We start from the raw sequence: 15,410 nt of genomic DNA on the forward strand, positions 1-15,410 counted from the left end.
TGATTGGCTGATTGGGCCCTGGAACAAACATTGTCATTATTTAAACCTTGCATTTTACAGATGTGTATTTAAAATCCTGGTTTCCTAGAAAAACCCAAATGGCTGAGGAGATGATCATTTCATTTAGCAAAAAACTAGCTAATGATAGTGATGATAACAACGATTTCTAAACTTAAGAAGCACATCATGTTATTGGAGTTGCGAAAATGTCAGTGGAGATACCAGTGAGTGATTTTAGCCTATAAATGGTGGTGAATACAAATCAGATATACATACTGATGGACAAATATAGATGGCATGATGGTCAAGCCTCCTTTCAGCAGTATTTTGAAATTCAATGCAGATTTGGCAGAATAATAATCCAAACTCAAATACAGTTTAACAGTAGAGTGTGATTTACATTTATTTTCTCAACAATATAGCCCTGCAGGATCTTGTGTTACAAAACTATTAGCCCTATAAGATTTAAGATAAAACTAATAAAAAAGGAAAAAAAAATGAAGGTAATAAGTAAATCAGTTAATTTGATCAAAATATGTCTGTCTGGACAACCTGACCATGGCAAATGTTACGTTTTCTTGATCTATTAAAGGTCAACATTTTCATAAAAATGTTTGTCCCAGCCTAGCACTTGACCGAAAGAAAACTAAGTCAGGATAAGTAAAATATAGTAGATTTATTTTAATATATACAAACACTGGAATCACACCTACACAATACAATCATAGTATACATGTATATGTATGGTTTACCCATCTATGGTTACTGACATGTACCCAATACTGGAGAAATGTACAAGTTTATAATGACTTTACATTACCCCACAATTGATACAATACAAAACATTTCATATTTGTGGCTTGTAAGGTTAATAATTCCCTTACTTTCTTGCACATACATATATTATATTTGCTTTGGGACTGTTACCCAGGATTGGAGAGAAGGTTTTAGAAGTATATCTCCATAGATGGAGAAATATGGTAATTTAGACTGTATTTCCAATTCCAAACAGGATAAATTTATAGTTCATCTAATATTGTTATGGGCGGTTTAATCCAACTTCAAAGATACCTGAAGCATTGCCGTAGCCATGTTTTAGGGTTTATAATTTTATTACAGCCGCTTAAGTTGGTGTTTCAACATGTGAAAGCAGCTCTCATCTGTTGATGCAGACGTGTTTATATACAAATATGTTAGGTAATGGATTCTCAGTCAACCAATCAAAATGCGTAATGCATCCCGCCTCGTGATGTAATTGCAATACCTCCACACCGGAGAGTGTGGTACTGAAATGACATTGTGAGTTGGAATGCAGCTGAGTTAAGCATATTAATCAAAGAATCATGAAAGAGATACATTGATATTTAGCAAAGTATGTATCAAGGTAAATAAATATAAGTAATATCAAGACATAGCATGTTTAATGTGATTCAAAATGTACCTCAGGTGTGGCAAGTTTCCATAATGTGAAAGCCTTCGTTTACATGAGGAAATCTTAGGTCTTCTATCCATCATGACACCTTGTGAGGGAAGGATGCATTTACATGACTGTTAGGAAATATGAGGACCTATGCCTGAAAAATTCGTTACACAGTGATGGATTTGAAATCCAGATACAACATTATGGAACAGATCAGAAATCTGACTTGGTAGTCAGTAAAGCACTGATTCAACAAATCAGAAATCTGACTTGGTAGTCAGTAAAGCACTGATTCAACAGATCAGAAATCTGACTTGGTAGTCAGTAAAGCACTGATTCAACAGATCAGAAATCTGACTTGGTAGTCAGTAAAGCACTGATTCAACAGATCAGAAATCTGACTTGGTAGTCAGTAAAGCACTGATTCAGCAGATCAGAAATCTGACTTGGTAGTCAGTTAAGCACTGATTCAACAGATCAGAAATCTGACTTGGTAGTCAGTAAAGCACTGATTCAAGATAGTTAAACTTCGGCAGAGTTTATATTAGTGAAAATTTTTGTTTTGGAGCAGAAGTATCCAAAAGATAATACCTGGGAAATGTGGAAATTTGTACATGTATGACAGTCATAAAAAACAGTTTCCCAACTCGTTCTGGCTGGTTCAACTAGCTATGTATATGCATACATGCCAACCATTATGCTTTTGGCATAATCATTATGTTTTATTTCTGCAAATTATGTTTGCTGCGTGACTGCATATGGATTACACTGTTTTGGCTTTTTAAATAAATAAAATAAAATAAAGCAATGAAAAGTTGTTTTTGTCATTTTATTATCATCTCTTTAATTCCACTAATATAAACTTGCAAATTTCTAAATAGGTGAATAGCTTATAGAGTAATTTCCTTATTTGCTATTTATAGCAACTTTATAAGACCCCATTCCAAGATAACAGACAGGTTTCTTCAAAAGTGCACTTTGTGTAAAAGATTCATTTTATCAATAAAGCTAGTTAGTTAGTGAACCAGTCTGTATTTTTAAAGAAAATGGCACCAGATGTTAACTGAGACACTTTATGGTGTGAGTTTTGGATGTTATATGATTGAAAATGTTAGAGCAGATGGATCCTTTGAAACTTCAGAATGTCAGATCAGAAAAAGTGACAAATCAACACTGCTTTTTTTTAAACAAAGAATACATGAGTAATGTAATACAGTGTTCTGAGCACCTTGACTGCTCCAAAGGCCTAGTGGTTAGAGCAGCTGCCTCAGTAGCGGGAGGTCATGGATTCGATCCCCGGCCAAGTCATACCAAAGACTTATAAAAATGGTACTAACAGTTGCCTCGCTTGGTACTCTGCATTAAGAGGTTGGTGTTAGGACTGATCGACCTGGTGTCAGTATAATGTGACGGGGTGGGACATCATGCTCCATATCTGCGGCATGATGCCCCAGTGCTAGACATCACTATAAACTGCCACACTGCAAAAATCTTAGTGATAAGACTGAAAAATTTATAAAGATGCATTAAAAATCCAAATCACTCGCACACACACACACACTTATTGTTGAAAAAATTAGAAGGATCGTACTTACCATCAGGTAGAAAAAGAGTTTGCAGATAAAAAAATAAATAATGAGTGAAATGACATGAAGGTAATGATGAACTATAATCTCCAAAGATTGATGTTTCATGTACTGTTATCTCGACATCCGCAGGCAAAAGGTAGTAGTGTTGACGTAAGAAGATGCCAAGATAAATGGTGTTACCTTTCTATAATATGATTTATAATGCATAAGTACTATACATATATATGAAAAATCCACAAATTTGAGTATAGCTCACACATTGCAAAATTTATGTATTGGTCACAGCAGAAAACGTATATAAACACATATTAAAAAAATGTTTTTCCTTGTTTGTCTTTGTCAACAAACATGGTCACTAAACAAATCTCGGCAATATTCATTGTCGCCAGTATGATGTGGATGTATACTTGTTGTTTACATGCACATGTACTTAAATTGGCTTATACTTTTAGATGACAATTGCAACCATCTTACTGAAGCTACCAACAGGACAAGTCTGTTATATAGAACTGAAAACCTGTCAGCTAGTGAAAAATTTTCAGACATCTTTGTGAGATGCCCTACCTGTCCTTCAGCTTCCTTAACAGCTGGATATTTAGTTTGTAGAGATTGTAAATTTGTTTTACACTGCTAATGGCAGATATCATAGCTTTAAATTGCTTTTTTCCTGCTGAAAAGAAACTTTCTCAGCATAATAAGCATATTTCAGTCACTGATCATTTTGGAAAATTCAACAATTGATCAGATTCCATTGCTTTTATTCAAGTTTGTTTCTGACATCCTTTGATGAAGGGGTGCATTGTTTATGTTGAAAATTGTAGCTGACCTGCTTTGATGAAAGTTGTAAGCATTATTGAAGTCAACACTAAATGCCAGTTTTGGAGGATCAAACAAATGCTTGTTTGTTAATATGATGGTAACATTAAAGCCTTGCCATATGAAATAACTGTACAATAATAGGGGCCCTGAGTGGCCGAGTGGTCTAAAGCGCTCACCGTTTCGGATCACTGCCATCTCACTCTGTCTACGTGGGTTCGAGTCCAAGGCTCGGCTAACGTGGGTATGTGGGAAAGCCTGCCAGTAGCTTCTCGTGGGTCGGTGGTTCTTCCCTGGGTTTTCCAGGGTTCTTCCTCCACCAGTTATACTGGCCGCCATGTATAGCTTATCTTGTGCTGAAAAATGGCGTTAAACCCTAGAACAACAACAACTGTACAAAATATAGGATGGAACTGGCAGCTTGTGGACATAATTAGAAAACAGGATTTTTCAAGTTGGGACCTTCTATTGACATATATATAAACATTTATTTTTATATCTCAACAGCCATATAAGCATGAAAAATTGGATTCACTATGAGCCTGGGACTTTGCATTTTTGTTGACATAGGTGGCTTGTTGATACTAGTGGGCAGTACTGTATTAACAAAATTGAGTGGTGCTATAGAAAAGATACAAGTACACATAATAATAGGCCAGGCAACTGTTTCCATTGAAATAAAGCCAAGTGGAATACCATTATGCTCAAATTATATTGTACTGACTCAGAAAATATTTGTCTAAATCACATTTGAAACTGTTGTAATGTTATAGTAAATCAGTAAAAACAATTCTTTTGGAATAAACCATTTAAGGAACTTTTTTCCTTTTCAGAAGGAGGATATGGACATAGTATGTGAGAGATTCACAACTAGCAAGTTGACAAAATTCGAGGACCTAAATTCCATAGCAACATATGGTTTCCGTGGTGAAGCATTGGCAAGCATCAGTCATGTGGCTCACGTTACCATATTAACAAGAACGGCTGATTCAAAGTGTGCATACAGGTAGGAAATAATAATACTCTGAAGAAATATTCTAGGAGAGTACTTGCTAGAGGGACTAATGAGCTCTAGGGAAAATTCAATAGCAGCCTTTTGACTCCTTGATTTTCTCTATCTCTTCTATTAACAAGTACATGGTATAGAAGATTCAAATTTGTCCATTCATCTCTCAAAGTGTTCATCTGTCTTCCATGTTGGATCTATAACTTCTGTAGTATTGGAGCTGTTGATATTAAATTTTCTTTACGGTCTACATCAAATGCTCTTTAGATTTGATTTGTCTTGTAGACTGGTTAATTCACACACAGCTTGTTGACATCTGTATGTTAAAGGAAAAGTACGAAAATCAGTCTAGCATCACAATAAGCCAACATGGTTGCAGCATACCAACTGGCCTCGCAAAAACCTAAACGCAGTTACATAGAGTCATACCTGTATGAAATTGATTGGTAAATTATTTTAAGTAAAAATTGCGAATATCACAATTGTTATGTATTTAATCTGCAGACAGGCAAGATGAAACTACGACATTGATGAAATTTGACCTGGCACTTGCCATTTGAATTTCTAGTCACATGAGTGCACAACCTACATGTTCATGACATCATAGGTCCAGTAGTCATGTAATATCAGCAATAACCCATTGCAGATGTAGAAAAATAAAAAATATTAAATGAAAGTTGCATACTGTTTGTAATAAAAAAACATGATTGAAGGCAAAATTCTCTATATACATGTATTTATTCTGAGAACAACTGCCTGGGTAAGATTCATGAAACAGCATCTGTCAGTGATGGTTTTATTATATCATGATGACTACCACTTGACTACCATGTTGACATGTGCTCTCAGGATGTTGAATTTATCTCTGTCTGGGTTGCTGTGACAGCGACAGGTTTCTTGTAATTGTTCTCAGAATAAGAACAATGTATCATTTAAGGATTTTACATGTGGTATGGGGGCCCTGAGTGGCTGAGTGGTCTAACCCTTTACCTCGTGCAAGCACCTTTGGATACCTCCACTCCATTCGCATGGAAGCGCCTTTTGACGCCTCTACTCCATTCACATGGAAGCACCTTTTGACGTCTCTACTCCATTCACATGGAAGCACCTTTTGACATCTGCTGTAAACATCAGCCATTTTAAGCCGGTTTTTGTAGCTCCACCTTCGAGGAAAACCCCCTATTAAACACTACATTCATTTCTGCGAATGACAATTACGTCAGATCACGTGGTCACTGTTTCTACTCTGGTCGATATCAGCTATTTAAAGTAACTGGTTCGTAATCTCCACTCTCCAAAATGGAGGTCGCAGATTTCATTCATTACTTACGAAGTTTTCATGATTAGAATCACAACTATGAAAGCTTCAATAACTTAGGTAAAGGCTCTGATATTGATATAGGCAGCAATTAGTTTTTATAAATTATCAGATTCAGATGACTTAGTGACGTAGACGCGGACAAAACACTTGTAAATTTCGAGTATGAGAAATGACAGCTACAGTTGCTCACACGGTCTTACTGACTTGACAGTGAATGAGTTCTCTCAAGATTTTAAAGCACATAAAAAATTCTTCCGTGAAAAATAATTATACAGCTGTAACAATCGGATTTTACTCTTAAATTTTTCCACACATAATAGATCTGTACCAAAAATGTAAAATGGTTAAAATTACTGTTAAACATAAAATACACTACATTGCTTAACTGTTAACAGGCATACCTATGTGTATGGAGTCGAATAGGTAACAGGTGTTCTATTTATAGCGCGCTGCACTTTGTAACTATGCTCTATGAGGTAAAGGCCTAAAGCGCTTTCTGTTACAGATCACTGCCATCTCACCTCTGTCTGCTTGGGTTTGAGTCTCAGATTCGGCCAATGTGGGTATGGGAGAAAGGTTGCCAGTAGCTTCTCGTGGGTGGGTGGTACTTTAGGGGTTTTCCCATGTTCTTCCTCCACCATTAATACTGGCAGCCATGTATAGCCTATTGTGTGCTGAAAAATGGCGTTAAACCCTACAACAACAACAACAACATGTGGTATGTGACTTTATTTAACATTTAGAACATTGGAAATGGGTTTGTTTGTTGTTGATATCACCTTACTATTGCATTTCCATTGTTGTAAATATGTGTAGTCATGTGACTAGTAATGCAAATAGCGAGTACCAGGTCAAGTTTTATCAGTGCTGCAATTTCATCTCATTTATTAGCAGATCAAAGACATAATACTTTTAATGTTTTTTAGAGAATAAATCTTTTTTCCTATTGATTTCATGCAGGTGTGACTTGATGTAACATTATGTTTTTTGCTTGGCTCGCTGAATTCCAACTTTTCAATGTAAAGATTTAGTCTTATTACTCAATGTCATTGTAAATTTTGTAGGATAGGATAAATTTGGCAGCTGAAGTGGGTGGGAAATTGAAGTACAACCTGACATATTAAGACAAGTTTTGCTGTATTTATTTTGATTTTTTTTCCCTGTATTAATATATGATAACCATTCAAAACAGCTTCAAGAATTAATTCTCCTTCCCTGTTTGCCATTGTAGTCATAAATTATTTTATAGCACTGTATGTAAACGTTAAAAATAGATGATAGAAAATTAAGTTATTTTTGTGGGTATCAGTTTTCTTGATTTTGTGGACAAAGACATTTTTGGGGTACTTAAATTAGTGGATTGGGGAAGGAGGCCTACATTGTCTACAGAATCTCATTATTCCTTAGATTTTTATATTTGTGGTTTGAAGCAAGCATGAAATAAATGAAATTAGCACCCCTCGAAAAAGGATGAATTCATAATATATTCTTATTTTTGTTCCTACTGGTCAGAGACGAGAAGAATGTGTGGGATGGTCTGTTATTGGATGTTCATTTGTCCATTAACACACATTTGTTACTGCTACTCTGAAACTACTTTGAGGATTGTCATGAAACTAGACACACATTCATCCCAATGTTTACTTGGTCATTGATGAAAGTATTGACATCCAATATGGCCACCACAGTGGCCATCTTGAAAGTCTTGTTATCACTGCTTCTCCTGAACGGACAGTCATACTGACAAAGGGTTTTCACCAGAAGACTTTTCAGGAAGTCTTGTTGTCCTAAAAAAAAATAAGTGCCAAAATGCTGTTCAATATAGCAAATCTTGTTATAGCTACTCATCTGAATGGAATGTCATATCATTATCAGGTTTTAACTAAAAGACTTCTTATGATGTTTGGTTGGTCCTAAATGAAAAACGAGTCAAACGAGTCAGCGGCCATCTTCTCCAAATTTTATTATTACTACTTCTCATGGGGTTTTTACCAGAAAACTTCTTATGATGCCTAGTTGATCCTAATGGAAAATAGCGCCAATGTGAAATCTGCCCATGTGAAATCCGCCAGTGTGGTTGCTTAGTGACCATCTTGAAAATCCTGTCATTGCTAATCATTTTTGAAAGACAAGTAATGTTACCATGGGGTTGTCGGCAGAGATGTCTGGTTGGTTCTCACTGAAATGAATGGTCATATCAGCACAGGGTTTCCAGTGAAAGTTTTGTGATGTCTTGTTGGTCATGAATAAAAATGGTGCGATGAGATTTCAGATATGACTGCCACAATAGTCCTCCTGAAAATCGTGCTCACTACTTCTCCTTGGTCACTGGTCATATCGATATCGTTCTTTCACCAAAGACGTCAGTATAATGTCTAGCTGATACTAAGTTGAAATGGTGCCAATCTTATATTAAATATGGTCGCCATTGCATCCATCTTGAAAATCTTGTTATTGTTGCTCCTCAAAATGGAAAGTCATATCAACATGGGGTTTCCACCAGAAAACTTCTTATGATGCCTTGTTGATCCTAAATGAAATGGTGCCAATTTGAAATTCAGTGTGACCACCACAACAGTTATTTGAAAATCTTCTGATCACTGAAGAAGATCAAAGATGGTTTCAACACTTCACACTTAAAAGGTTGGAATGGTCTTATCTTGAATTCTTGGAAATTCATTTAAGCCAATAGATGCAAGTCCTGTCAAGGGACTCTTGTTATTTTTAATATCATTTTAGAAGCCATTTTATGTTTTAACTATTGGTTTTGATGATCTTGCACATTTTTACGTCTGTGTTTAGGTCTCAATGGGAATGAAAAAAAAGTTTAAAATTATAATCGTAAGATTATATACTGTATTATGATATTCTTATTCACCATTACAAAATTACAAACTGGACTGGCATTCTTTCTTTTAAGGGGGAACTATGCAGATGGAAAACTGAAGGAACCAGTCAAACCCTGTGCAGGAAACGTTGGCACACAGATCACAGTCAGTAAAAAAATTTATTATGTAACAAGATCTTTTGGATAAGTGTTTCATGCTAAACCAGATATTTTCCTTTTTTTGTTGCCAAACAGAAGTCCTGTTCCCAGTCCAAACAAGATGTGAAGTTAGTCTCAGCTGGTACAAAGTTTTTTGAAATGCAGTATGAGAGTCTGTTGCTTTTTAAAGCTAAAAGTGCTACATATGAAAACTTGAAGCAGTAATTGATGTTAAAAGACCAGAGTGGTAAATAAATCATTTTGTTCATATGCTCATTGAATTTTATCATGTTATATGTGGATTACTATTTTACTGCTCGGATCACTCCTTTTTTCCATTTGGATTACGCTTTTTCCTTGCCAGGGGTTGGCATGTATGCTGTCAGGGTCATTTAGCAGCATGGGCAAATAACAGAACGTCTGTGCAATTATCTTGTAATTGTATTTTAAAACTAGAGTTATTATCCTACCTACACAGTCATGGTGATAGGTTATGTTTTTCTGGTAGTGGCAACAACATCATTATCATTGAAGATTTACACGAAAGTTTTGTAATAAGCTTTTTCAAGATCATCTTTACATTGATGAAGGTGAGATGATTGGTTCCATGGAACACTTGTTTGATATGAATTGTAAAAAATTCATTGAATAAAATATTACACCACTGAAATGCAAACAGTTTTAGGTTTGAAATATTTCACTAGTTTTATAATTTTGGTATCTAATGAACATTTATGTAAAAATTCCCTCTATTTTTTTACTCTGAATACTGTATTTACTGTATATGTTAGGACACCATATTTGTTGGAACACCATACATTTACCGTATATGTTCGGACACCATATTTGTTGGAACACCATTAATTAATTTTTTCAAGTCATAAGTTGTGGTACACCGTTTAATCATTCGAAAATTACATGTCATAAAATGCACTCCAACTGAAATTTTATTTAAAAAAGTATAAACTGTGTACTTGAGATAAAACTCTTTAATCCGCTGCAACATTATCTCATCAACAAAACTCTTCTCCTGCACGCATACAATCCATTCTTTTGGTGCATTAATATTTTATATAGCTTTCTCATACCGTGAAATATGAGCATTAGAGGCAACGCAACACCTGAAGCGGAAACTGCAAGGAAGAAAGTCACATTTTTCAAATCTGCACAAGTTGTGATAATTCTCACACTTTTAACCTCAATCTTATCATCAGTCTGTCCAGGAATGAGATCAAAGTACACTAGAATTTCATCCATGTTGATGATCACAGGGTTCCCACGCTACCAGGAAATTGGGAAGAAGTTAGGAGAAATGATAATTAATTTCCTGACCATGAAAAGTTTTAAATTTCACAAATATTGATGAAAGTCAGGAAAAACCCGAGAATTTTCTGCCACCACTTGACTTTCTAAACAGTCACGTAATTGAGTCGTAACTAAACTGATATATGCTGAGTAAATCCAAATGCACAATTTATTACATTCATCTAGTAGACTTTTATTTTCAAAGTCAGCTTGATATCTGTATCTTTCCTTACATGGAAGGTATGAAAAACAGTCTAGCATCACAAGAGGCCAGCATGGTGGTGGCAAAGCGTAGCCACTTACCGGATGGCCTAGCAAACTTTAAATGTTGTTAGATCAAGTGATTCATGCATGAAATCGATATGAAAATTACTTATTTCCTCAGAAATTGTGATTAATAAAATCTTTTAGTCTTTAATATGCTAAAGACAAGATAAAACTACTTTGTTGATGAAATGTGACCTGGTACTCGTGACTTGCATTGCTAGTCGAATGAGTGCACAAATCTAACAACCCACCTTTTCAAATTTTGTAGAGAAAAAGATAAAAAAAGTATTAAATGAACGTCATATACTGGTTATAATAAAACTACAAAAATGAAAGAACACAAAATTTTCCATATTTATATATTCCAAGAACAACTTCTGGAGTTTTGTTTATCACATGACTACCATGTTGACATGTGCTTTCTGCTTGATAAATCAGACTGGCCAGATTGCTGGTTTTTACAAAAAGTATCTGACTTTCATTTAATATTATTGTAATTCTGTACAACAACATTAAAAAGGAGCTAGTTGTTGATATCATGTGACTATCAGACTTCCGATGTTGTCGTTTGAAATTTGTGAAGTAATGTCCTTTGGTTTGGATTTTTAAAATGTAGCTTTAACAATTTTTCAGTCATATCACTATGATGTCTGTAGTGTGACAGTTTATAGTGATGTCTAGCACTGGGGCATCAGGCCGCAGACATGTAGCATGATGTCCCACCCAGTCACATTATCCTAACACCCGGCTGACCAGTCCTAATACTAACCTCTTAATGCTGAGTGCCAATCGAGGCAGCTGTTAGTACCATTTTTGTAAGTCTTTGGTGTGACTAGGCCATGGATCAAACCCACGACCTCCTGCATCTGAGGCAGATGCTCTAACAACTAGGCCACCGGAGCAGTCGTGAAGTCATGTGACTAGTAATGCAAATGGCGAGTACCGGGTCAGGTTTCATCTGTGCTGTACTTTAGTCTGGTCTATCAGCAGATTAAAGGCATAGCGATTATAATACTTGCCATTTCTGAGAAAATAAATCATTTTCCTATCAATTTCATGTAGGTATGAGTCGATATAATATAAGTTTAAATTTTCTAGGCCTGCTGGTAAGCGACTACCATATGTCGCTACTGCATGGTGGTGGCACATTCCAAATTTTCTATATGCAATTGAATGACTCCACACCCTAACCTAAACATCCAAATATGAAAAATGGGGTGGGAATATTCGGAGGAAACCCGGATTAGAAAACAGACTGCTATTTGTTTTAAGCCAAATTTGTAGTCCAAATTGTTGAATCTCAGAGCTGAAATGAGAAATTGTCATCCCTTGTATTTCAATGCTGTCTGCCTTTTCTGCATACCGAATTTGACCGATTGACGAAAATCGAAAATAAAATTCTGCAATGCTTACCTTTGAAAAGAGGCAGTTGTCACAAGAATATTCTGTTCAAAATAATATTTATTTTGGACACACTGGATAACACCCGTGTGTTTTCTTGACTCGCGATATGTAGGCCTATTCTGTGCATAGCTTTGAAAAGATGTAATATTTGTCCATTGGACTATGGAAATGAAATACATTACTTTGGACTATTTCTATCAGCATTTCAGTCGAATAATTAGGTCAGGTTTATAAGCTGGTTTTACAAACTTCAACGTAACATTGCCATTAAATGTCAAGATATATTAAGCAAACTAAACAGATCTTGTAAAAATAAATTTGTAAAGTTCAACATTTTATATTTTAAAAAAAAGCTATGATGTTGAAGAGAAAAAACAATGAATAGGATATAATGTGTTTACAATGTCTGGTTTATGGGAAATTTCTTGAGAATCCCATTTTAGCGGCAAGTTGACATTTTGGATGCAGACCATTTTGTATGTGTGGGACAACTGCTTGCAAATTTGGAAACTTGGATTAAAATGCAGTTTCGTTTTAAGGTATATATTTCCATCTTTTATATAATGTATTTATTTGTATGATTCTAAAAGATATATAGTGAATAGGATTTTCTGGGTTGAAAGTTCAAAAAGGTCACGGAGTTGGTCTTATGTTGACATTTAGAAATCACATTTTCATATGCGTTTAGGGTAGACTTTGTAAACTTTATGAAAAACACTTTCCTTAATTAAAGGACGATAGTTCATTCTTGATACAAATTGGAGTTTCGACCAGACCAAACATGTGATACAATGTTTACATCAATGTTGTATCATTGCACAGAATTAAACAACACGTAGAATTGGTCGACATGGTGGAATATATTAAAAGTGATACGAGACCCTGTATCAGTACAGGTTTGGGGACTGGTTTAACGAATTACAAGAAGACAAGTTCATTTTACAGAAAATTCAGTCCTTTTTTATACAACAGTATATAATTTTGAAGGTCTTTTCTCAAAATTTAAATCAACCCCTTTTGATTTTTTTTAAAATGATGGATTTTAACCAGATTGTCATAAGGAGATTAGGTTGTTTTGACAATCTTCTTTGAGACTTTATTGGCACAGATACAAATTCAGGGTTAAACTCTTTTTGCTAGAAGACAAGATTCTAATTATTTGCATTTTATATATATATATATATATATATATATATATATATATATATATATATATATACTGTGCATCCCTGTTATAATGCGCCCACTATAACGCGAATTCGGATATAACACGGTTGTGACGTGGCTCCTGAAATTTCGTATATATTTATTCGCACATGAAAAAATATTTTTTGTTCAAAGTACATGAAATAGTGAATAACAAATTTGTAATCATTATGTGGAAAAGATCACGTATGAATTTGAAATTAATATGATCGTGGCATGGTTCCTGAAATTTTAAATGCATGTATGTGTATATTTCTCGTACTGGGAAAAAAATATTTTTTTTTTAGTACGAGAAATAGTGTGTAAAGCGTTTAATATCATTTTGGGTTCGCATATGAAATTTAATATAATACGATTGTGGCGTAGTTTCTAAAATTTAACAATATCACCAGGTTCTTGAAGTGTTATGCCAGACATGTTACCAGTAAATAATATCCGCTTTATTAGCTGGAAATTGAAATGGTATGAAATTGTACATGCGTTCAGCTTTAAAAATTTTTTTTATCAAAGTGACTCATGATCGTCGCAGGCCTACTGCACTTCGTTCTTGGGTTTTACATGTGATTGTGTTTACTTATGAACTCGTTATTAATTTCCTATTTTTTATAAAAATATTTTACCATTATGGTAATGCAAGTTCACAAACGCAATTCATTCTTTCCACTTTGTGCAAAAGAAAATATTATCATTTTGGGGAAGAGATCATGTATGAATATGACATATAATATGATTGTGGCATGGTTCCTGAAATTTTAAACACATGCACGTGTATTTTTCTCGTACCCGGAAAAATACTTTTTTAAAAGTACGAGAAATAGTGTGTAAAACGTTTATTATCATTTTGGGAAGAGTTCGAGTATGAATTCAAATATAATACGATTGTGGCTTGGCTTTTGAAGTTTAACAATTTCACCAGGTTCTTGAACAATGTTCCCTCTAAGGCATGTACACTAGTGAGCGCCGAGCAAAGGCCACTGAGCAGACTGCAAAACCTACTGAGCAAATTTTTTTTACGGAAATTGTATCCTCAGGCAGGGTGCGTCAAAGTGGGTGGGGCATCACGATCATTATAGATTTAATGCCATTAAATGAAACATCTGGAATTTTAATCTCAACCATGTCAAGACTGAAAATATTTTGAACAACGAACAACTGTAATCAGTTAGAAGAAATTGTGTTCATGAGAAATCAAAAGAATTATCTCTGCGCGCAGAATACATTTAGCTGCGCTAAGACATCAAACAAGCTGCGCGTGCGCAGCTTAGCAGGAACATTGTTCTTGAAGTGTTATGCCAAAATAAACATTATCGGAAATGTTACTTGTTACTGATCCATGAGTAAAGCCAGTAAGTCGTCTGTGTGATTGTCTTCTATTAATTCTGTATACCATCGTTGCTCAAAGAATAGCCGACGTGTTTCTTTAACTGCATACACAAACAAAGAACAGACAATGCGGTGGTTGATAAAAGATTCTCACAATTTAATAAACATCAAAACATGAAAGCCGCCAACATGTTTGCTGGGCTTGGCGGTGATATTAGATGCAGTCAGTTGACCAGTAAATGATGTCCACTTTATTAGCTGGAAATTGAAAGGGTATGAAATTGTACATGCTTTCAGCGTTACAATTTTTAAAAAAAAGTGACTCGTGACTATTGCAGGCCTACTGCACTTAGTTCTCGGGTTTTACATGGGTATGGTGTTTGTTTATGAACTCGTTATTAATTTCCTATTTTTTATAAACATATTTTACCGTTATGGAAAAGCAAGTTTACAAACGCAAATCATTCTCTGCACTTTGCGCCTTGATTAGTATAGTAGTTTTCACACGTTTCTTTCGATATTCACAAAATATGATGTAAAAGTTATATGCATGCTGAAAGCATGTGTTGATTTGTAATTATTCTTTTTGTAGTCGTTCAGATGAATAGGCATACAAGCGTTAATTATTGGAAATTTGCATGGGATAAATGTACATGGAAACGCATGTGAGAAAATTTTAGCAGTATGAAATTTGTACAGACACCGTTCATGGACCCTGGAACGTAATGAACTGTACACGTGCTTCGTTTTTCTTAACCTAATTTTGC

The 15,410-nt window shown here is 35.0% G+C and overlaps 1 protein-coding gene across 3 annotated transcripts in view; it reads left to right on the forward strand.

Annotated features, from left to right (window-relative positions):
- The window catches only part of LOC149779592 (DNA mismatch repair protein Mlh1-like), a 302,826-nt gene that overhangs the window by 28,247 nt on the left and 259,169 nt on the right, over positions 1–15,410 (forward strand). For all 3 annotated transcript variants that reach the window (XM_089940364.1, XM_089940363.1, XM_089940362.1), the window contains exons 4-5: positions 4,659–4,831; positions 9,073–9,145. In XM_089940364.1, the coding sequence (XP_089796490.1) occupies positions 4,659–4,831; positions 9,073–9,145 (246 nt within the window). The remainder of the gene's footprint in view (positions 1–4,658; positions 4,832–9,072; positions 9,146–15,410) is intronic.

Source organism: Sinohyriopsis cumingii, chromosome 17 (genome assembly GCF_028554795.1).
Source record: "Sinohyriopsis cumingii isolate HCF-2022 chromosome 17, ASM2855479v2, whole genome shotgun sequence".
Lineage (NCBI taxonomy): Eukaryota > Metazoa > Mollusca > Bivalvia > Unionida > Unionidae > Sinohyriopsis > Sinohyriopsis cumingii.